Source organism: Ovis aries, chromosome 3, assembly GCF_016772045.2.
Source record: "Ovis aries strain OAR_USU_Benz2616 breed Rambouillet chromosome 3, ARS-UI_Ramb_v3.0, whole genome shotgun sequence".
NCBI classification, from domain to species: Eukaryota; Metazoa; Chordata; class Mammalia; order Artiodactyla; family Bovidae; genus Ovis; species Ovis aries.
This window is the reverse complement of record NC_056056.1, coordinates 207,789,435-207,812,863: the sequence shown is the minus strand read 5'-3', so window position 1 is coordinate 207,812,863 and position 23,429 is coordinate 207,789,435. Positions and strand designations below refer to the sequence as shown.

Sequence of the window (23,429 nt, the reverse complement as noted above, 5' to 3'; positions counted from 1 at the left end):
TGTCTACCCGCCTATTACTGGATGCCCAGGTGAGTGACCATCTTCCTGGTTCTTTGATATTAGTTATGGGATCCAACAACTTTCACAGAGGGACTTTTAATCATGGATGTACGGTTAATTAGTTGTTAAAAAAAGAAGCAAATAGGAAGGAAGCAAACCACCATGATGCTGACATCACTCCCTCTTTGCCAAGACTTTTACACAATCAGCTGAAGTAGAGAAATTCTTTGAATAGTTCCATTTGAAATGACATATGGATGAATAGAAAATCTGAATAGTTCTGATTTATTAAAAATATCGAATTTGTAGTTAAACCTTTCTACTATAACTTCAAAACAAAACAATTTCAAGTTCAGGTGTATTTCAAAATAGTTAATAATGTTATGTGAAATTGAAATTCCCTGAATTTGAATGAATGTCTTAAGAAATACACACTGAGGTTATCAGGTAAAGGAATCTGACGGGTATAGAAATTCTCACATGGCTCAATGGAGGAAAATTCCTGACTGAGGTATACCCTTTTTGCATATACATTGTTCACTATGATTATACTTAAATAGCTATGTTTACTTAAAATATGTATTCTCCTTTATGCTTCTTGCCCCGATCTGAAACATGAATGAATAATGACAAAACCCATATTTCATCATGAAATATCTAACTTTTGAAGTCAGTTTTCCATCACTCTCTGCTCTTGGAGACATATCACTCCAAGAGCGTCCTGTGTACCAACAGCCCTTCCCTTTCTCTCACCTGAGCAGGTCACAGAGGCCATGTTGCCATGGGAACAGTCAGAACCACCCAGGGCAGTCACAGGGCAACTCCACAGGAAAGACTCAGTCCCCAAACAGTGAAATCGGACTGCTGAGATCTGGTCATCTCTGCCCACCAAGTGTGGTCCTCTGGGGGTGGAGATGGCAACTCCACAGCCAAGCTGTCGACAGACAACATTGGCATTGGCCAGAGTCCAGTGGGAGGCACACAGCGCTCTCCATCGTCCAGAAATGTTCATCTCCACCTGCCCCTCACACTGAGAGGAGCCGTTTGTCATGAGCCGCAATTCCGAGTACGCTGCTAGAAGAAGACAGGATTTCAGCAAAATCTCATGATTTTCTTACCCCCAACAGAGAGTACAGGGAGGTTAGTCGTGATCTACATCTCACCTGAACAGGCAACCTGAACAGCTCCACTGTGGTGGCACATGCCCCCTGGACAGGGCACTCTGGGGCAGACCCAGAGCTCAGGCTCCTCCCCTTCACACCTGAACTCTTCAGCCCAGACCTGGCCATCAGACTCTCTGAAGGGCATGTGTTTCAGGACAGACACAGCCTTGCCGCATCCCAGCTCTGCACAGATGACCTGGGCAGTGGGGAGTGTGAAATTCCCATCAGACACTGGGATCCATTCTTTTCCAGAATGTACTTCTACATGCCCTGAGCAGGGTCTATCCCCTCCAAACAGACGCACAGATCCTAAGATAAAAATAATGACAAACACAGTGAGCGTTCATTTTCCTTGCTTGCAAATTGAAAACAATATGTCACAGGCAATGGTGTGAAAACTTTCTAGGAGTTGAGCACAAACTGAGAATTTAACAGTTAGTGTCAGAGTTGCATTTTCATGACCAAATTTCTAAAGAGAAACCCAGAAGTAGGGTCAATTTGGAATGACTGGATCCCAGCAAGGTATACTTTGAGGTTGGTTAGAAATGTGAATTCCTTATCTAAGGTCCAGGAAACTACAGGGACCAAGACAGATCATCTGTAATGGCTGAATACCAGGAACATAGATTTTATTTTAGTTGGAGAAGTTTCTCATTTAGGAGCCTGGGATCTACAGAGCCCAAGAAAACAATGCGTAATGTGCGGCACTCAAACTTGAGTATAGAGACATGAAGAGCAGAACCAAACCTGAGCAAAATGGCTATGAGAGTGCAGAGATCTATCCCTTAGACAAAGTTAGAAAGCTTTTCTGAGACTTTCTGCTACTAGTCTAATCAGATTTTTCCCCCACGAGCCACTCCTCAAGTGGCTTCGCATACAGAAAATTGTATAGGCTGGAGCCATTAATGCATGCCAACCTGTAGACAGATAATGGCTCAAGAGAAGAAATACTTACATAATAACTAATCTACTTTTAAAGTAACAAATTATATTTTTCTGATAATTTTTGATGACAAAATATTCCAAGAATTTCTTAGATGACCTAAATGAAGAAAAAGATGAGTCTGTTCTGTTAAGTAAGCTCAGAGACAAAAAGGACAACTTGATTTATGAAGCTCAAAAGTTCATAGATAGGTAGAACCAAGACTTGCTATAATTAAATTATCAAAATTCAAACACAAAGATAATTTTGAAAGCATTAAAAGACAAATGGCTTGTTACATATAAGGGAGTTTCTGTCATAAAGCAGATTTCTCAGCAGAAACCTTGCTGACCAGAGAGAGCAGGGTAACGTATACAAAGCATTTAGTGAAAAAAATCTGCCAATAATCAACTCTTTATCTAGCAAACTGTCCTTTAAAAATGAATAGAGATTTCTTTTTAATTTGCAAAAAGCAAAAACTGAGGGGTTTCATCACCACTCGTCTTGCCTCTTATTAGTAAAGATAAATATGAAGAGAAGTACAGAATACTGATATATTGTAATCTCAGCACGTGATTTTAACCATGTTTTGTAAATCAAAAGTCAAACACAGCAAGAATAACTATAATCACAGAAATTTGCTGGTGGAAAAAGAATGAAAAGTGAAAGTGAAGTCGCTCAGTCATGTCCGACTCTGCGAACGTGTGGACTGTAGCCTACCAGGCTCCTCTGTCCATGAGATTCTCCAGGCAAGAATACTGGAGTGGGTTGCCATTTCCTTCTCCAGGGGATCTTTCCGACCTAGGGATCGAACCCGGGTCTCCTGCATTGGAGTCAGATGCTTTAACCTCTGAGCCACCAGGGAAGCCCGGAAAAAGAATATGTAAAGAAATAAAATCTGACATCAATGATATAAAGTATTGCAGAGATAGTAAAATACAGAGTTTCCATTAGCTATCAAATTTAATTTGTTACCTTAATTGTACTTAACTTCAGTTATCGACTATTATAGCTATCAATTGCTTGATGCAAGTTCCCAGGTAACCACAATTAAAAGTATAGAGGATAACAAGATAAGGAGAAAAGAGTCAGAGCATAACACTATGAAAAGTCACTTCACAAAGAAAGCAACAGAAGAGAAGAACAAGAGAACTACAAAACAGACAGAAAACAATGAACAAAGTAGTAACAAGTCCTGACCTTTCAATAATGATTTTAAACGTAAATATATTAAACCTTCCAAATAAAAAATGGTGAGTGGCCTGAGTAGATTAAAAAACAAGACCCAACTACATACTTTAGATTTCATGACACACATAGGATGAAAGTGAAGAGGTAGAGACAGAGATTCCATGCAAATAGTAACCAAAAGAAAGCAAAGTCAGGCCAAAGAGAAGTTAAGCCAAAACCATCACAGGAGACATAATGATTAAATAGTTCAACAAGAATCGATAACCCATGTTATTACATATATATTCAATATATGCCCCCAACATCAAAAAATGTAAATAAACAAAGCCAACATTGACAGATCTTAGGGAGAAATAAAAGCAGCACAAAAATATCCCACTGTTTATAATGGATGGATCGTTCAGACAGAAAATCAATAAGAAAGCAACTATAGGCTAAATGGCATTACCAGACGCATAGTGCCCATTGACCCAATACACTGACCCAGAGAGCACATTTTTACCCAATGTATAGAAAAATAGACATTCTTCTCAGTGTCACATGAAATATTCTCCAGGACATACTAGATCACAAACAAGTCTCAGAAAATTTAAGAATATCAAAATAATTCCAAGTGTCTTTGCTGACCACAATGGTAGCTAGAAATCAAGAATGAAAAGAAAACAGGAAAAATTCATAAATGCATGAAAACTAAATGACACACTCATATTTTGAGGCTTTTCTCTATTTATATACAGAATGCTATTGAGATTTTGATAGGGATTGCATCAAGTCTATAGATTACTTTGAGCAATATAGACATTTTAGCAATATTAATTCTTTCAGTCTATTAACACAGAATGATTTTCCAATTATTTGTGTCTTTTTAATTTTCCTTCATGCAGGTTTAATGTATTAAACATTTTATAATTGTAAAAGAAACTGACATAAAAAAAAAAAGTAGAAGATGAAAGTAGAGAGCAAGCAAGCCATTATTTGGAGAGCTCCCAGTTGGAGAAAACTAAGATCATGGCATTCAGTCCCATCACTTCATGGCAAATAGATGGGAAAACAAGGAAAACAATGACAGACTTTATTTTGGGGGGCTCCAAAATCACTGTAGATGATGACTACAGCCATGGAACTAAAAGATGTTTGCTCCTTGGAAGAAAAGCTATGACCAATCTAAACAGCATATTAAAAAGCAGAGACATTACTTTGCTGACAAAGGCAGTGGCAACCCATTCCAGTACTCTTGCCTGGAAAATCCCATGGATGGAGGAGCCTGGTAGGCTGCAGTCTATGAGGTCGCTAAGAGTTGGACACGACTGAACGACTTCCCTTTCACTTTTCACTTTCATGCATTAGAGAAGGAAATGGCAACCCACTCCAATGTTCTTGCCTGGAGAATCCCAGGGACGGAGGGGCCTGGTGAGCTGCTGTCTCTGGGATCGCACAGAGTCAGACACGACTGAAGTGACTTAGCATTAGCAGCATGGTTTATCAAATAGTCATGTATGGATGTGAGAGTTGGACGAGGAAGAAAGCTGAGCACCAAAGAATTGATGCTTTTGAACTGTGGTGTTGGAGAAGACTCTTGAGAGTCCCTTGGACTGCAAGGAGATCCAACCAGTCCATCCTAAAGGAGATCAGTCCTGGGTGTTCATTGGAAGGACTGATGCTGAAGCTGAAACTCCCATACTTTGGCCACATGATGTGAAGAACTGACTCATTGGAAAAGACCCTGATGCTGGGAAAGATTGAAGGTGGGAGGAGAAGGGGATGACAGAGAACAAAATGGTTGGATGGCATCACCAACTCAATGGCCATGAGTAAACCCTAGGAGTTGGTGATGGACAGGAAAGCCTGGCATGCTGCAGTCCATGGGGTTGCAGAGTCGGACATGACTGAGCGGCTGAACTGAAGTTGTGTAAGCCTCAATACTGATAAGACACATAAATATTTGGGGAAAATATTAGTTGAAACAGTTTTTAGCATATTTCATCACCCTCTGCTCCTCCTATCTATCACCTAACCCTGGATTTTGTCATTTCTCCTGCTTCACACAAGTAAACATGATCTTAAATATACAAATGTTTATTGATTTAAAGATGGGTTTGCCAAAAAGGGAAGCAACTGCTATAGAAGTGAAGGGTAGGTATATAGGTGGGGTTTGTGGCAAGTAAGGTGAGATCATAAAAAGTTTTGAAGCTTAGGAGGGAAACCAAAATGACAATGTATCATTAGTCATCCAAGGAACATATTTTGAAAAGAATAAAAGGGAATCAATTATTTAATTTTTTAAATTCCCTTGTTTCTGAGTATATTCTGATTATTTATTGCTAGAGTTCTTTCTGGTAAAAGACTACCTAGTAATGCCTGAATCCAGTCAAAAAACTAGACTTCCAAAGAAGAAAAATATAACGCATAAAAAATTTTAAATGAGCAATCATTAAAAGCAAATTCAGAAATTACAGAGATGATTTAATTGGCTGATAAGGTCTTTAAACCTCTAATATAAATATACCTACTGAGGCATAAAAACAAAGTAGAGAAAAAATAAGCAAATGGAGCTTCTAAAGTAAAATACAATATCTGGAATGAAAAATTGTCTGGATTAACTTAACAAGAGACAAGACATTGCAGAATAAAAGAATCGGAAATTCAACACATAGCAATTGACCATCCACACTGAATTAGAGAAAAATATGAGTAGAAATTAGTATCATGAAGGATAATATCAAACCATGTAAAATATGTTATTTGGAGATTCAGAATAAGGGATAAGTAGAAAAAAAATTTTTTAATGATAGATGAAATTTTTCCAAAGGTAATGAAGCTATAAACCCACTGATCCAAGAGGCTAAACAAACCTCAAACAAGATAAACTAAATAAAACCACCTAAGGCACTTGATAATATATTGCTGAAATCCATTCATAAACAAAAATAACTCTTAACAGCAGCCAGGAAATTTTGACACACTATATATAGGGGAACAATGTTAAGTATTACTGGCTTCTTGTTTGAAGTAATGTAAGCCAGATAATTATGCAAAACCATCTTTAGAGTACTCGGTGCGGGGGGGGGGGGGCAAATACTAACACAGAATTCAGATCCTTTTGAAAATAACATTCAAACCTGAAAAAAAATTAAAATGTTTTCAGATGAATAACAGATGATACAATATGAGGCTATCAGACATACACTACACAAAAATGTTATCTAAAGGTCTAAAAGTTAAAGGAAAGTGATAATAAATGAAAGCTTGGATCTACCCAAAGCTATAAGAACTGTGTTAAATGATAATTCTGCAAGTAAATATTTTAAAAACTTCTTCTCATTTTTAAAATACTACAATATTTAAGACAAAAATAACAATTTGTATTAGAATCATAGTATATTTATAAGTAGAATATATGACAAGAGTAACATAAATAACAAGAACAGTGAAATAGAATTATACTATAATAAGGTCTTACATTATATATTAAGTGACATGCTATCTAAAGAAAACTGTGATTAAAGAGAAATATTTTCAACATTATGATAAGCTCTGCAAAAAGAGATATAGCCAATAAACCAACAGAGTACATAAAATAGAGTATTAAAATGCTCAATTAAAGATTGAAATAGGGAAAAAAAGCATAAAACAAACAGCAAGCTAGTAAACTTAAAGACAAGTATATAAATAATTACATTAATTTAAATTATTTAAACAATCCAACTAAAAGCAAGATGATCAGACTAGATAAAGTAAGACAAAATCATACACTGTATAAACACAGAAACATAGGGTCACAAAGATATACCATGCAAACACTGATCAGAGAAAGCTGCATTATCTATATTAATATTATATAACGTAAGCCTATAGGATAAAGAATATATTCAGAGAGAAAAGAACATTTCATGATAATAAAATACAAAAGAAATTATGTAGTTTCAAAATCAGTATGAAGCAACTGAAATGGTGTTTAGAGGAAAATTTACAGCCTTTATGCTTCCTTGAGGCTTACATTAGAAAAGAAAAGAAAACTGAGAGCAAATGATCTAAGATTCCACCTCAAGAATCTATAAAAATACAGCAAATCAAAACCAAAAGAGAAGAACAAAAACTAATAGAAATCAATGAAATAGGAAACATAAACAATAAAGAAAATCAGCAAAGTCAACTGGTAATTCTTTTTGAAAGGCTAATGAAACTGATAATCCTCTAGCAAAAAATTCTATCAAGAAAAACTAAGAGAACACAAATTTAACAACACCAAGAATGAAAGGGGATCTTACCGATATTTAAAATATACATTGTTGTTCAGTCACTAAGTCGTACCCAACTCTGTAACCCTGTGGACTGCAGCACCCAAGGCTTCCCTGTCTTTCTCTATCTTCTGGAGTTTGCTCAAATTAATATCCATTGAGTCAGTGATGCCATCCAACCATCTCGTCCTCTGTTGCCCCCCTTCTCCTCCTGGTCTCATCTCAATCTTCCCCAGCGTCAGGGTCTATTCCAATGAGTTGGCTCCTCACATCAGGTGGTCAAACTATTGGAACTTCAGGTTCAGCATCAGTCCTTTCAATGAATCTTCAAGGTTGGTTTCCTTTAGGACTGACTGGTTTGATCTCCTTGCTGTCCAAGGGATTCTCAAAAGTCTTATCCAGCACCACAGTTCAAAAACATCAGTTCTTTGGTGCTCAATCTTCCTTATGGTCCAACTCTCACATCCATACCAGACTACTGGAAAAAACATAGCTTTGACCTTTGTCAGCAAAGTGATGTTTCTGCTTTTTAATATGCTGTCTAGGTTTATCATAGCTTTTCTTCCAAGGAGCAAGCATCTTTTAATTTCATCATTAAAGTCACCATCTGCAGTGCTTTTGGAGCCCAAGAAAATAAAATCTGCCACTGTTTCCATTTCTCCCCCATATATTTGCTTCCCAAGTGATGCTAGTCTATCAATTCAGATAGAGATAAAAGATGTGGATTTGATTCCCTTCCATCCTGGGAAGATTCCCTGGAGGAGGAAATGGAAACCCACTTCAGTATTCTTGCCTGGAAAGTCCCATGAACAGAGGAGCCTGGCAGGCTACAGTCTATAGGGTTGCACAAAGTTGGACACAACTGAAGCAACTTAGCATTGCACATTTGGCATGAAATGATGGGACTGGGTGCCATGATCTTAGTTTTTTAACAATATAGGGCATCTTCAGAGTGGTGTGACCACAGACTGATCTTAGTTTTTGAATGTTGAGTTTTAAGTCAGCTTTCTCACTCTCCTTTCCTCTTCATCAAGAGGTTCTTTAGTTCCTCTTTACTTTCTGTCACTAGAGTGATAACATATGCATATCTGAGGTTGTTGATATTTCTCCTGAAAATCTTGATTCCAGCTTGTGCTTCATCCAGCCCAGCATCTCACATGATGTGCTCTGCATATAAATTAAATAAGCAGGGTGACAACATACAGCCTTGTCATACTCCTTTTCCTGTGTTGAACCAGTCCATTGCTCCATCTTTGGTTCTAAATGTTGCTTCTTGACAGGTAAGGTAGTCTGGTATTCTCACCTTTTTAAGAATTTTCTACAGTTTGTTGTGATGCACACAGTCAAAAGATTTAGCATAGTCAATGAAGCAGAAGTAGATTTTTTTTCTGAAATTCTCTTGCTGTTTCTGTGATCCAATAGATGTCAGCAATATGATCTCTGGTTCCTCTTCCTTTTCTAAATCCAGTGTGTACATTTGGAATTTCTCAGTTTACATATAGTTGAAGCCTACCTTGAAGGATTTTGAGCATTACTTTGCTAGCATGTGAAATGAGTGCAGTTGTGTGGAACTTTAAACTTTCTTTGGCATTGTCCATCTTTGGGATTGAAATGAAAACAAACTGACCTTTTCCAGTCCTGTGAAACTCCATTGCTGAGTTTTCCAAATTTGCTGGCATATTGAGTGCAGCACTCTAACGGTGTCATCTTTTAGGATTTGAACTAGCTCAGCTGGAATTTCATCACTTTCACTAGCTTTTGTCGTCTTAATTCTTCCTAAGGGCCACTTGAATTCAGACTCCAGGATATCTGGCTCTAGGTGAGTGACCACATCATCGTCGTTATCTGGGTCAATAAGACCTTTCTTGTCTAGTTCTTCTGTGTATTCCTGCCACCTCTTTTTTTTAATCTCTTTTACTTCTGTTAGGTCCTTGCCATGTTTTCCCTTGAAAATATAACTACCAATATTTGAAAGCACAAAAAATGGAAAATCTGAAAAAAATCTGAAGTTCCTTAAAAAGTTCCCATTAAGAAAATTCCAGTCCTCCAATGTCAGCTCTTCCACAGAGCTCAGAAACAATTTTTACTCTGGATTTATCCTAAACACAGTACTTCACCTTCAACATCTGATAAAGAGGGTGAAATTCTCTTTCGCACCACTTTCCTAAAATTGAGAAGAAACTCTAAGACTTCACTTTCAGTTAGAGAACTGGAACAGACATGCTGTTCTCTTCTTACTTCTCCTGTGTCACCACTTTGACCTGCCTTCACTAAAACATGTTTCTGAAAATATAGAAGGGATAGACCAGAGGGAAGAAACTGACAAAGAGATTAGCACAAGAAAACTGGAACAGTTCATAAACATGTGAAAATCTAAATTAGAGCCGCATTAGGGAGGAAAAACCATAATCAAGGTTAAAATGCCAAAGTACCCTGTTAATTTTAAAGTATATCCTAACTGAAATTAATATTGAGACATTAAACTTACAGCGCCACACACTGCATTTTTACTCAGATGCTGATTTATCAAAATAAGGTGGAAACCCATGTAGTGTTCCCACAAGTTGATCTGCAGTTGAAACCATGATTAGGGCATGGTGACAATAGAAATGTTACTTGAAATGCCAGAAAACAGATTTCTTAAAACAAAAAATTCCTATCTGAAACTCAAATGCCCCTTGAAACTAATTATTTTTAGTAATAATAATAACAGAAGAAAACATTTGCAGTGGTGAATAGGTTTTTGCATAGATCATGGTAATGATTTCACAGATATATACTGACCTCCCAAAGTTCCAAGTTGTATACATTAAATCTATACAGCTTTTTGTATGTCAGTCATACCTCAATAAAGTAGATTAAAATGAAACTAACTCTTTTCTTAGGGGTCTCAACTAGTATCATCAAAGATCTGCTGAGGGTGAGATTGGAAAAGTCACTTTTCTGGTGATGTTCCCCAAAAGAGCTGATTAGCCATGAGCTGCTAGAAATGTACTGCAAATATTCTCATGTCTCCCCCTGTCTCACCCACCAGATGGCTGACCATTTTTAAAGACTCAACTACCTACATTAGGAATTCACTGTGATATCTGACTTTTTCTCTAGTCCACCTGGTCTGATGGGATTAATGTGTAAAGCATCTAGATCTTCCACCATTGTAATAACAACTGGAAACTGCGACCACGTACTCAAACCCTAGTCTCACTGCTATCTTTACTGTCTCCACCTTGGCACAATCCAATGCGCTTAGCACTGAGCACTCCTCATGAGTCACTTCAGGTCCTATTAGCCTCACTGACTGTTACACTTGATATGCTTCAGCTACTGTGTTGTTAATTTCCAAGTTTCATATTTTGCTTCTCCTTCAACAACCCCACAAACAGAATGTGAGCTCCCCACCTAGGTGGCCAGGATATGAGACTAGCTCCTGCCACAAATCCTCCTGCTTGCCCTGACTGTGACCTAGGACCTTCAAGTGCACCAGTGACATACCCTCACACCTTTTCCTTGTGTTGCACCCTGACCCCCGGTGTTGTCACCTCTCCATGTGGCTTCACTCTCTCTTTTGGCTTCTCATGCTTTGTTGAGTCAGCCTCCTTGCAGCCTCCCTGATATGATCCCTTCATACCCCTGGTGACTCTGTTTCTCTAAGACCAGAGAGTGTAAAAATCTATGCTTGCCCTCTCTTATGACCTCTCTTGTGGCCAAACCTGACTGGCCATCTCAATAGAATAAAAAATAATCATGATGAAACTAATCTGTCACATCATTGTATAAAAGTCCAACCCAGCAGTTGTACCTGTTTGTAACATGTGACCTTACCTCCCTGCCTCTTATGACACATCACAGAGATCTGAAGGGTCCATCAGTCCACAAATCTGGAGTTTTTACTGTCCAGGGCCAACCAAACCCTTACTCACCTTTGAGAACCTAATGCTCTAAGAATCAAGTGTGACCACAGTCTTCCCCCAAGGGTGCTCTAAAACATGTGATCTGGTTTCCTCATGGTCATTATGTGAATGAGACAGAGGTGTTTCCTGCTGGGAATCCCCTCCCAGACCAGACAGGTCTTACCTGAGCAGACTGCTCCAATATCCTGGTCATGAGAGAAGGTGTCATTATAGTTTTTTAAATGAATATGAAGACACTTATAGAGAGTCAAAGTTGATTCATCCTCTCTACTCTCGCAGGAACCATATAAAAACCAAATGGGGCCAAGTCTTGGTCCAAAATAAGACCCTCTGGGAGCATCAATGGCAACTCCACATTCCAGTTGTCTGCACACCTCTTCTACACCTGCTAGGAGCCAGTACTCAGCATACACTGTGCCCCATTCCCCTTTGTACTTCGCTTCCACTCTCCCCTCACAGCGGTGGGCTCCATCCTTCAGCCTCAGCTCCAGAGCTGCAAGAGAGACACAGACACAGGACAGAGGAGAGATTTTAAGAGAGAGTGCAGTGGTGTGCTGGTAAGTATTAAAAACAACAACAACAACAACAACAAAACTTCTCTCTGAGGGGGAAAAAATCCCTGAATTTGCTGACTCTTATGGTATAAATATTCCCACATGGCCAACTCGAAGTTCCCAATGTGCCATCACTGAACCTGGAGCAGGAAGAGAGGCACCAGGTATTTCTCAGGAGCCTGTAGAACGAGCTCCAGGAACACCACCGAGGACAGGCCTTCAGAGACTCTGGATGCTGCTCTCCCTGCTCAAGGCTACTAGGGCCCAGCTTCCCCGTCTCATTTACGGCTCATGGCCCGGGATCCAGGGAGGAATCCTCCCTCTCCTTCCCTGTCCATAGGGAGCATCTCATCCAGCTCAGGAACAGAGGGCTCAGGCAACAGGCTCTATAGTGTCCTGATAGTTCCTGTCACCTGGTGTTCACATCCTTGTATAATCCCCACACTCGAATGTATCTAGTAACATGCATGTAACAAATGGAATTTGGCAAAAGTGATGAGATGTCACTTAAGAGATTAGGCTTCAAGATGACTCTGGTTTCCCTTTGAAGACCTATCTTACTCTCTGTTTTATTTCTGCTTTATTGACTATGCCATAGCCTTTGACTGTGTGGATCACAATAAACTGTGGAAAATTCTGAAAGAGATGGAAATACCAGACCATCTGACCTGTCTCTTGAGAAACCTGTATGCATGTCAGGAAGCAACAGTTAGAACTGGACATGAAACAACAGACTGGTTCCAAATAGGAAAAGGAGTCCGTCAAGGTTGTATACTGTCACCCTGCTTATTTAACTTCTATGCAGAGTATATCATGAGAAACGCTGGCTGGAAGAAGCACAAGCTGGAATCAAGATTGCCAGGAGAAATATCCATAACCTCAGATATGCAGACGACACCACCCTTATGGCAGAAAGTGAAGAGGACCTAAAAAGCCCCTCAGTGAAGGTGAAGAAGGAGAGTGAAAATGTTGGCTTAAAGCTCAACATTCAGAAAACTAAGATCATGGCATCTGGTCCCATCACTTTATGGGAAAGATTGGGAAACATTGGAAACAGTGTCAGACTTTATTTTGGGGGGCTCCAAAATCACTACAGATGGTGATTGCAGCAATGAAATTAAAAGATGCCTACTCCTTGGAAGGAAAGTTGTGACCAACCTAGATAGCATATTGAAAAACAGAGACATTACTTTGCCAACAAAGGTCCATCTAGTCAAGGCTATGGTTTTTCCAGTGGTCATGTATGGATGTGAGAATTGGATGGTGAAGAAAGCTGAGCGCCGAAGAATTGATGCTTTTGAACTGTGGTGTTGGAGAAGACTCTTGAGAGTCCCTTGGACTGCAAGATGATCCAACCAGTCCATCCTAAAGGAGACCAGTTCTGGGTGTTCTTTGGAAGGACTGACATTGAAGCTGAAACTCCAATACTTTGATCACCTCATGCGAAGAGTTGACTCATTGGAAAGAGCCTAATGCTGGGAGGGATTGGGTGCAGGAGAAGGGGACAACAGTACTAGATGCCTGGATGGCATCACTGACTCAATGGACATGGGTCTGGGTAAACTCCAGGAGTTTGTGATGGACAGGGAGGTCTGGCGTGCTGCAATTCATGCAGTCGCAAAGAGTTGGACACGACTGAGTGACTGAACTGAACTGAACTGAACTTACTCTGTCTCTCTCTCTCTCTCTTGCTCTAATAAAGCCAGCTGTCACGTTGTGAGCTGTGTATGGTGAGACCCTCAGGACAAGGAACCAAGGGAGGCCTCTTGGCAATAGCCAGCAAGAGACTGAGGCTCTCAGTTAACAGTCTCCTAAAGTCTGAATGCTGCCAATAACCAGGTGGGTGTGAGCGGTACCCATCCCTGGTTGAACCTTCAAATGACTGAACCACTGAGACAACACGAGTCAAAGGACCCTGGTAATCCTTGCTGATTCCTAGTCCATGGAAATTATGAGGCGCTAGATGTTTGCTGCTTTAAGCTGTTGTTTTGTTTTGTTTATTTATTTTTGTCTGTGCTGGGTTTTTGTTGCCACTCACAGACTTCCTCTAGTTACAGAGAGTGGAGGCTGCTCTTCATTGTGGTGCATGAGCCGCTCATGCCGGTGGCTTCTCTTGTTGCTGAGCATGGGCTCTAATCATGAGGGCTAAGATGCCAAGTTTTTCAGTAATTTGTAGCACAGCAACATATAACTAATGTAGGAAGGGATTATGCTAAGTGAGAGAAGTAAGACAGAGAAAAGCAAATACTGTTTGATCTCATTTATATGTGAAATCTAAAAAGAAAAAAAATTCATAGATAAGGAGATTGGTGGTTGTCTGGGTAGAGGTGGGAGTGGGAGGAAAGGATGATGGTGGTACAAACGTCTACTTAAAACATAGATAAGCCCTGGGGATGGAACGTACATGTGACTGTAGTTGACAATCGTTGTTGTTTAGTCACCAAGTCATGTCTGACTCTTTGCAACCCCATGAACTTCAGCACACCAGGCTTCCCTGTCCTTCACCATTTTCTGCAGTTTGCTCAAACTCATGTCCATTGAGTTGGTGATGCCACCCAGCTCTCTCACCCTCTGTCACTCCTTTCTTCTCCTGCCCTCAGTCTTCCCCAACATCAGGGTCTTTTCCAGTGAACTGGCTCTTCATATTAGGTGGCCAAAGTATTGGAGCTTCAGCATCAGTCTTCCAATGAATATTCAGGGTTGATATCCTTTAGGATTGACAGACTTGATCTCCTCGCTGTCCAAGGGACTCTCAAGAGTATTCTCCAGCACCACAGTTTGAAAGCACCATTTCTTCAGCGCTCAACCTTCTTTATGGTCCAGCTCTCACAACCATACATGACTACTGGAAAAGCCATAGATTTGATTATAGGGAGCTTTGTTGGTAAAGTGATCTCTCTGTTTTTTAATATGCTGTCTAGATTTGCCATAGCTTTTCTTCCAAGGAGAAAACATCTTTTGATTTCATAGCTTCAGTCACCATCTATGGTGATTTTGGAGCCCAAGAAAATAAAATCTGTCACTGTTTCCACTTTTTCCCCATCTTTTTGCCAAGAAATGATGGAATCAGTTGTCATGATCTTAGTTGACAATACTGGATTGTATATTTGATCATTACTAATAAAGTCAATCTTAAAAGTTCTCATAACATACACACAGTAACTATGTGACGTGATGTGATCAATGTGTTAACTAACTTAATTATGTTAATAGTTTCAAAGTACATATGTATTTCTTTTTTAATACCTTAATCTTTGGAGCATAGCTGATTTATAATGTTGTGTTAGTTTCAGGTGTACAGTAAAGTGACTCAGTTATACTTTTTAATACATATACTCATTCTTTTTTAGATTCTTTTCTCTTCTAGCTTATCACAGAATACTGATTAGACTTCCCTGTGCTGTACAGTAGGTCCATGTTGATTATCTATCATATACATAGTAAGGTGCATGTGTGTTAATTTCAAATTCCTGATTTCTCCCTCTCCCTAACTCCCGACATTTCCCCTTGTGTAACCATAAGTTGTTTTGGATATCTGTAAGTCTGCTTCTGTTTTGTAAATAAGTTCATTTGTATCCTTTTAAAGTTAATTTTTATTGGAGTATAGTTGCTTTACAATGTTGTATTTCCTCTGTACAACAAAGTGAATCAGTTATTTGTTGTTGTTCAGTTGCTAAGTCATGTCTAACTCTTTGTGAATTCATGGACGGACACACTCCAGGCTCACCTGTCCTCCACTATCTCCTGAAGCTTGCTCAAATTCAAGATGATTTGTAATCATCATGCTATCTAACCATCTCCTCCTCTGCTGCACCCTTCTCCTCTTGCCTTCAATGTTTCCCAGATAATTTCCAATGAGTTTGCTCTTGGTTGAGTCCCTTTTCTCCACACCATCCCCAGCATTTATCATTTATAGAATTTTTGATGGCCATTTCTGACTGGTGTGAGATGATGCCTCATTGCACTTTTGATTTGCATTTCTCTGATAATTAATGGTGCTCAGCATCTTTTCATGTGTTTTTTGGACACCTGTGTGTCTTCACTGGAGAATATATACATATGTATTTCATGTCATCATACTGTATACCTTTCACTTATATCTTATTATATGGTGATTACCTTCCAATAAAGCTAGAAACAATAGATAGAAAAAAATAGAGAGACAAAAACTTTTGCAAATTCAAGGGGAAAATGACAGGAATAGTAGTAATGGGAGCTGGAAATATATTTCTCAGCTTTTAATACTTGAAATGGTCATCTGAACTAAATTCAATGGGGAAACAGTGGACATAGTGACAGATTTTATTTTCTTGGGCTCCAAAATCCCTGTGGACAATGACTGCAACCATGAAATTAAAAGACACTTGCTCCTTGGAAGAAAAGCCATTACAAACCTAGTCAGTGTATTAAAAAGCAGAGACATCACGTTGCCAACAAAAGTCTGTATAGTCAAAGCTATGTTTTTTCCAGTGGTCATGTATGGATGTGAGAGTTGAACCATAAAGAAAGCTGCGTGCATGCGTGCTAAGTCGTTTCAGTAGTGTCCAACTCTTTGTGACCCTATGGACCACAGCCTGCCAGGTTTCTCTATCCATGGGATTCCCCAGGCAAGAATACTGGAGTGGATTGTCATTTCCTTCTCCAGGGGATCTTCCCAACCCAGGGATGGAAACTGCATCTCTTATGTCTCCTGCATTGGCAGGCGGGTCCTTTACCACTAGCACCATCTGGGAAGCAGCACCGAAGAACTGATGCTTTTGAAATGTGGTGTTGGAGAAGATTCTTGAGAGTGCCTTGGACTGTCAGAAAGTTGAAACAGTCAATCCTAAAGGAAATCAACCCTGAATATTCATTGGAAGGACTGATACTGAAGTTGAAGCTCCAATACTTTGGCCACTTGATACAAAGAGCTAACTCATTGGGAAAAAAAAAAAAATCCTGCTGGTGTCCCCACTGATGGCACTTATCAGAGTTTATTATAATTTCTAGCTTTATTGTCCAGCTTCACTAGACTATCAGTTAATATGGGCCAGGGAGCTTTATTCACCATCATCAGGGCCTCAGCATCTGGTGAATTGCACAGGGTATGGGTAGAATGCCCCACAAACCCATCTTTAAGTTAATAAACATTTGTGGAATGAAAGTCTAAATAAATTCTGAAAAGAAGGTATGGAAATGATATAATTTAGCACATTTATGGCCTTCAAATCAGTAAGAAAAGAAAAAGAAATAATTCAAGAATGACGTTGGAAAAAATAAAATAAAATCAGGTAGAATGTCATATCATATATAAAATAACTGACACAATTATTATTTACACATGTAAATAAATTCATAAAATTATTACAGATAAAAATAATTTATTTAAATATGAAGTGGGGAAGAACATGCTTGACAAGGCTCTGAAAGTGGAAACAAAAACAGGAAATTTTAACAGGCAATTAATATTATTAGAAACTTCCATGAGGGACTTCCCTGGTGGTCCAACAATTAGGACCCTGCACTTTCAATGAAGGTAACCCAGGCTTGATTCCTGGTCTGGTTTGGTACAGTCAAAAAAATCAAACAATAAACTGAAGGAAGCATATTCAGTCTAAAAAATACTGTAATTCAATAGGACAGGGACTTGCACCCAAACTGCTTGGTTTCAAGTCTTACCTCTGTTTCTTACAACTGACTCATCTTGGGCAAGTGACTTTGCTTTGCCTCAGTGATCTGTTTGGTGGATAAAATATATATTCTGCCTTGTTGGACTGTTGTGTGCTCAAATGAGTTCATATAAGTAAATGCACTGTAGGTTGTTGCAGTAGATGATAGTCGTAGTATAAAGAGCTTGAATACAAATCATGACAAAAATGATAGCCGTCACAAGGTAAAAAGGACAAATGTAATGAGCAAAGTAATTCACAAACGAAGGATTAAATTAGCTAATATATGCGAGTATTTGCCTACCAAACTGGCTAAGATTTTAGAACATCATAAGAAGACAAAGTTGGTGAAGCTATGTGGAAACTAACATTCTCATTCACCATTTGTAGAACTAAAGTTCAATGCAGCTATTTCTGGCAAGCATTAATCTCTATGTACCAAAAACTTTAAAGTTATAGGTACAAAGCCTTAAAGCCTTAGAGGTACTCAGCCTATAAAGCAGCAACTCCACTTTTTTTTCCAACATTTAAATATTTGTTTATCTGTCTGTTTATTTGACTGCCCAGGTCTTAGTTGCCATATGCAGGATCTTTAGCTGCAGGATGCAAACTCTCAGTTGCCACATATGGAATCTAGTTCCCAGACCAGGGATTGAATCTGGGATCCTGCACTGGCAGCATGGAGTCTTAGTTACTGGACCACCAGGGAATTCCCGGAAACCTCACCTTTAGAATAGGATTAAGAGAAGCAATCATGGATGGTCCTACATTTAAACACAGGGAAGTTCAGAGTAACATTTTTCATAATAGCAAAAAATTGTTGAAAACAACTAAATGCTCAATACAGACGGTCAGGTGAGCATATTGCACTTCTGCATATAGTGAAATAACTGGAGGCAGTTAAAACATTCAGTTCTATCCCTGTGATAGCCTGTATTTTTAAATTCTACAATAGAATGCTTTAGTGTGCAAAAGAATAGTTAATGATATAGAAAAATGTCCAAAATATATTCTGGATTGTAAAAACGGGATAAAAAACAGCATATGCCAAATTATCTAATCCAGAGGATCTACATTTTTGTCTAATGGTATCAACTGCATTTGAGAGATAGTTTTATGCCAATGCCCGTCATGAATTTCAAGGTGGAGATTCCTGTAACGTGTGAGAAATCATCAGGTGCTCAGAAAAGCCAAGACTGTTATTTTACAAGCAGCAAGTCTACTGCAGCCTGAAGTAGAAGAATAAGATGTTATAGGATAACTCTGAATGGTGTTGTTTCAAAGAAAATGAAAACAGTGCTTGCTTTGGTGAAATATTCTTGCTTCTTAAAAACAGCTGATGCTATTTCCTACCATTTTCCTTGTAACAGGAAGGGGCCATGCATCAAAACATCCGTCATCTCCCCCTTGTGAGACCAAAACCCACCTCTGACCTCCAGAGCCCTCAGGAGGAGACGCTTCACCGGCATCTGCTCAGCACTCAAGGAGCAGCGATGAGGAGGGAAGGGACTTCCCAAGGAGAGCTGTGGACTGGAGGCTGAGGTCTAGGGGATGGCAGGGAGCTCTGAGATGAGATGGGCTGCAGTGAGTCTCAGCCAGACCAGTACCCACATCTGAGAGGGCCGCCTCCACCAGACTGGAGACCAGATTCTCCACAGCCGCAGCCCTGACGCCTGCCGTCCTCTCACTCAGGGGAAACCAGCTCCAGGGAGGGACAGGAGAGGGCACGAGGCAGAAAGTGCTCCCTACAGAGTCACAGCAGATCCTGGGAGGGGAAAGGACCATCCCAGGTCCCCAGCACATCAGGAAATGTCACAGGGACCGGGGCAGAGGCTAGGGAACTTAGACACCTGGGGCTGCACAACAACTGATCTCTACAGACAAGAGGTCCCCGCTCCTGGCTGTGGGCTTCTGCTCCGTAATGGGGACAAGTGAGATAAGCAGGCAGAGCCTCTCACAGAGCCCAGTGCTGGGCAGACGCAGCAACATGCAGAGGGGAGCCTGGGGGATGGGGGAGAGGAGCCAGAGAGGCAGGCAGGTGCGCCATCATCTCTGATCTGGTCACATGCAGCGGCCGTGACACCCAGCCCTGTGGGACCCTGTGTGCTTCACAGACCCGCGGACTCAGTCCCTGCTCAGCAGCCCCGTTCCTCTCACACAAACAGGATCCACACACACTCACACGCACTCACACGCACATACACACAAACTCCTCATACACTCCCACTCCACACACACACACACAAACTCCTCACTCACTCCTCACACACACACACTCTCACACACACTCCACACACACACACCCTCACACACTCCCCACACACCCTCAAACACACACAAACTCCTCACACATGCCTCACAATCACACACACACACCCCACACACAACCTCACACACTCCTCACACCCAAACACACTCCAAACACAACCTCACACACTCCTCACACCCAAACACACTCCTCACTCACCCGCTCACACACACACACACACACACTTCTCACCCTCACACACACACTCTCACACACTCCTCACACACTAACTCCTCACATATCCTCACACTACACACAGACACACACAAGGTCCTCACACACTCCACATACACACACATACCCCCTCACACACTCCTCACACACCCTTGCAAACACACATACCCTTGCACACAAACACAAACTCCTCACACACTCCACACACACACCCTCACACACACACACACCCTCTCTCACACACACCCTCTCTCTCACACACACACACACTCACACACTCATCACAAACCCCTGCAAACACACATATCCTTGCACACAAACACAAACTCCTCACACACAGACACAGACACAGACACAGACACACACACACACAAGCACAGAGCCTACAGGAGCACAGACACAGGAAACACGGGGACCCAGGGGCAGTGCTCACACACCAGGCGCATGGAGTGTGTGGGAACAGCCCAGAGTCCTCGCTGGGGTCAGTCGCTGGACCTTCCACACACTGGGAGCCACTGGGACTCCTAGAAGCTCCCTGAGAACAAGGGAGACAGAGGAGGGGACCCAGGCTGACCCAGCTCAGTCCAGACAAAACCTCACTGCTCTGTAAAATCTGCCACTACAACCAGTATAGCCCGCAGAGGAGACGGACCAGCATTCACAGTCAGCGTGGCTCTTTTTTGGTCGAAAATACTGAGGCTCAGCTCCAGAACTCCAGACACCTTTCCTTTCACCAAGCGGTCCACTCCCCTGCCGTGGACCCAGGACAGAGGGCCAGCTCTTACCTTGACCACCCACCATGGTGCTGAGGAGGAGGACACAGAGTCCCCGCAGGGAGAGGTGTCTGCCCAGAGCCATCCTGACCCTACGTCCTCAAGGTCACAGTCCCAGCTGCAGGATCAGCCTGTGAGGAGGCATCAGGGTGCCGACCAGGGTCTATATAGACCACCCCTTACACCCTCCCTCCTGCGAGCCAATAGCGACACCTCTCACCATTTCAGGCGCTATCGGAGGCTGCATCTGCCCCTTTCTGAAGCTCAAACACCAATGAGCTTCTGAATCTTCAACATCTCCTTATATGAGCAACACGGTCCTTTGACCTCCTGCTTCCGTGGTCCTGAGAGCCGGGCCCCCTGACCAGGGCTGGAGTAGAAAAGTCTCATCAAAAACTATGAGTACCATTCCTTCCTCTGATTACCTTGGCCAGTCCCCAAGGACTGTAAGATCTGGCAGGGTCAGGTTGTGGAATTCACTGGACCACGGAGAATAACTTCAGTGATATCCAGCATTGATCTTCCCCAGCACTGAGCTCAGGGTCAAGAAGAGTACTACAGGAAGGCTTCAAATATGAGAACATTTCTTGGGCCAGCAGAAAATGAGGACAAGGATTTCAGGAATTCACAGGTGACCGTGGAGAGGGTGGGGAGGGAACCGTTAAGCTGAGTGGATGAGATTGCAGGTCTCCTCTCAGAATGACCTGGAGACTGGGTCCCGGAGAAGGTGCCTCTGAGCTCAGATGTGTCCTACTTTTTGTAACCCCTGGACTGTAACCCGCCAGGCTCCTCTGACCACAGGATTTCCTAGGCAAGAGTACTGGAGTGGGTTGCCACTTCCTTCCTGAGGGAATCTTGTCGACCCAGGCATCGAACCCACGTCTCCTGCATCCCCTGCATTGGCAGGCAGGTTCTTTATTGCTGAGCCACCTGGGAAGCCCTATAAGGGATCTGCAGACATGCTAAGTCCCTTCCCCTTTATTGCATTAATTTTATGTGAAATATCTCTCTCAGCTAGTCAACAAATGATGCTTCAAGAAAGAGATTGCTGTTACAGGAGACAAAGAGAAAGTAGGAGTTATCATTCAACTCTAGTCTGCCAAAATAGGATTTGGGGATCTAAGAGAAGAAAACATATAACTTAGAAAGATTTGGATTTTCTAAACTTCACATTGTCCCTCTTTGCATATTGAGAGTTTGGTTTCATAGGATTCAGAACACCCTTGTATTATAAGCCATAACTAAAGAAGATGTAAAATATAATTTAAAGCAACTGCCCCCAGACAGAAGGATAAATAGGAAGTATTCTGCTGCACAGTGGCTGCAGGCAAGGGGCAAAGAAGAGGCGAGTGAAGCAGAAAACAGAAGAGGGTTCATTCATTCTAGTCTAAGAGGAAAGGTGGCAGCAAGAATGGAAGCCCAGGTGGGTTGGGGGCACAGAGCCAAGCAGAAGGGGCTGATGTCCAGTGCGGCCACTGCTGCCTTGTTCTGTTTCCGCTGATCAGAGAAGCTCCCAGATGCTCTCCAGATAGTAGCCCAGGGATGAGTATAGAGACTGAGTAGGGCCATAAGTGATGCAAGACAGAGCTCCCCCATCGAAATTCAAGGTCACTAACATACTGCCCTCATTCCTCATAATCCCTCAGGCTCAAGATGCCCCTCTGTGGTCCACACAAACCCACCCTGAGGCCCCTTCACCCTGACTCTCATCATTTCAGCACAAGTGTGGGGAGGACCCACCTGTGACACACACGCCCCAGAGTCCCTACCAGAGCTCAGAGATGGCTTCAGATCCTTCCCCTCCCACAGCTGAAGGTCCCAGTGAGGCCAACACTGAGGGCAGCTGCAGACCAGTCCACAGCCCTGTCACATCCCCACAGGAGAAACACCTCATCCTGGTCAGCAGACATAGCTTCTCTGTCCTTGAGACTCAGGTAAATAAAAAGGGAGAAAAGTCAACCGAATATATGCTTTTCTCCCTCTAAATATGCTAATATTGACCCATTAGTTTGCAACTGTCACTTATTTGCCCTGTGTTCCTCTGACTTCCAAGCCTCCATCTGTACATGAACCCCATCTCCTCTGGATGCTTAAAACAGTAGTGATGATAACTGATTATAAATATCAAAACCAGAATATAAACTCAGGGACTGGAGTAGGAACAGGACCTGCTCAGTCACTAGAGTCGATGCTGTACTCCCCCTGGGTCCCAGAGTCATCACTCCTTACCCAGTTACGGACTCTGCAGCATCACCAGAAACCACCAGACAAACACCTAGAACATGGGACGTGCTTCCTGGAATCCAGTCATTCCTCCCACAGGATGACACAGGGATGTGTTTAGTGAACCTAGTACACATGGTCTCACCTCGGGATTGAGATCTCACAAGTGAAATACTGTTCTGGACTTCATACCCTGTTATAAAGATGGAGTGGGCTGGAAGGAGGGGTTCACCCAGGGCTGGCAGGCTGTGCCCAGGCAGCACCCTCTACCCCAGAGCTGCGGATGCAGGGTCAGCATGGACCAACTCGCCCTCTGATGAGGTT

General features: G+C 41.6%; 1 protein-coding gene across 2 annotated transcripts in view; it reads right to left on the bottom strand.

Moving 5' to 3' along the window:
- LOC132657158 (antigen WC1.1-like) overlaps positions 1–21,020 on the bottom strand; it is a 55,232-nt gene extending 34,212 nt beyond the window's left edge. For both annotated transcript variants that reach the window (XM_060413453.1, XM_060413454.1), the window contains exons 1-4: positions 20,895–21,020; positions 11,589–11,918; positions 1,164–1,472; positions 754–1,074 (exon numbers count right to left, since the gene is read on the bottom strand). In XM_060413453.1, the coding sequence (XP_060269436.1) occupies positions 754–1,074; positions 1,164–1,472; positions 11,589–11,918; positions 20,895–20,967 (1,033 nt within the window). In that variant the 5' untranslated portion in view covers positions 20,968–21,020. The remainder of the gene's footprint in view (positions 1–753; positions 1,075–1,163; positions 1,473–11,588; positions 11,919–20,894) is intronic.
- Between the last annotated feature and the right edge of the window lie 2,409 nt (positions 21,021–23,429).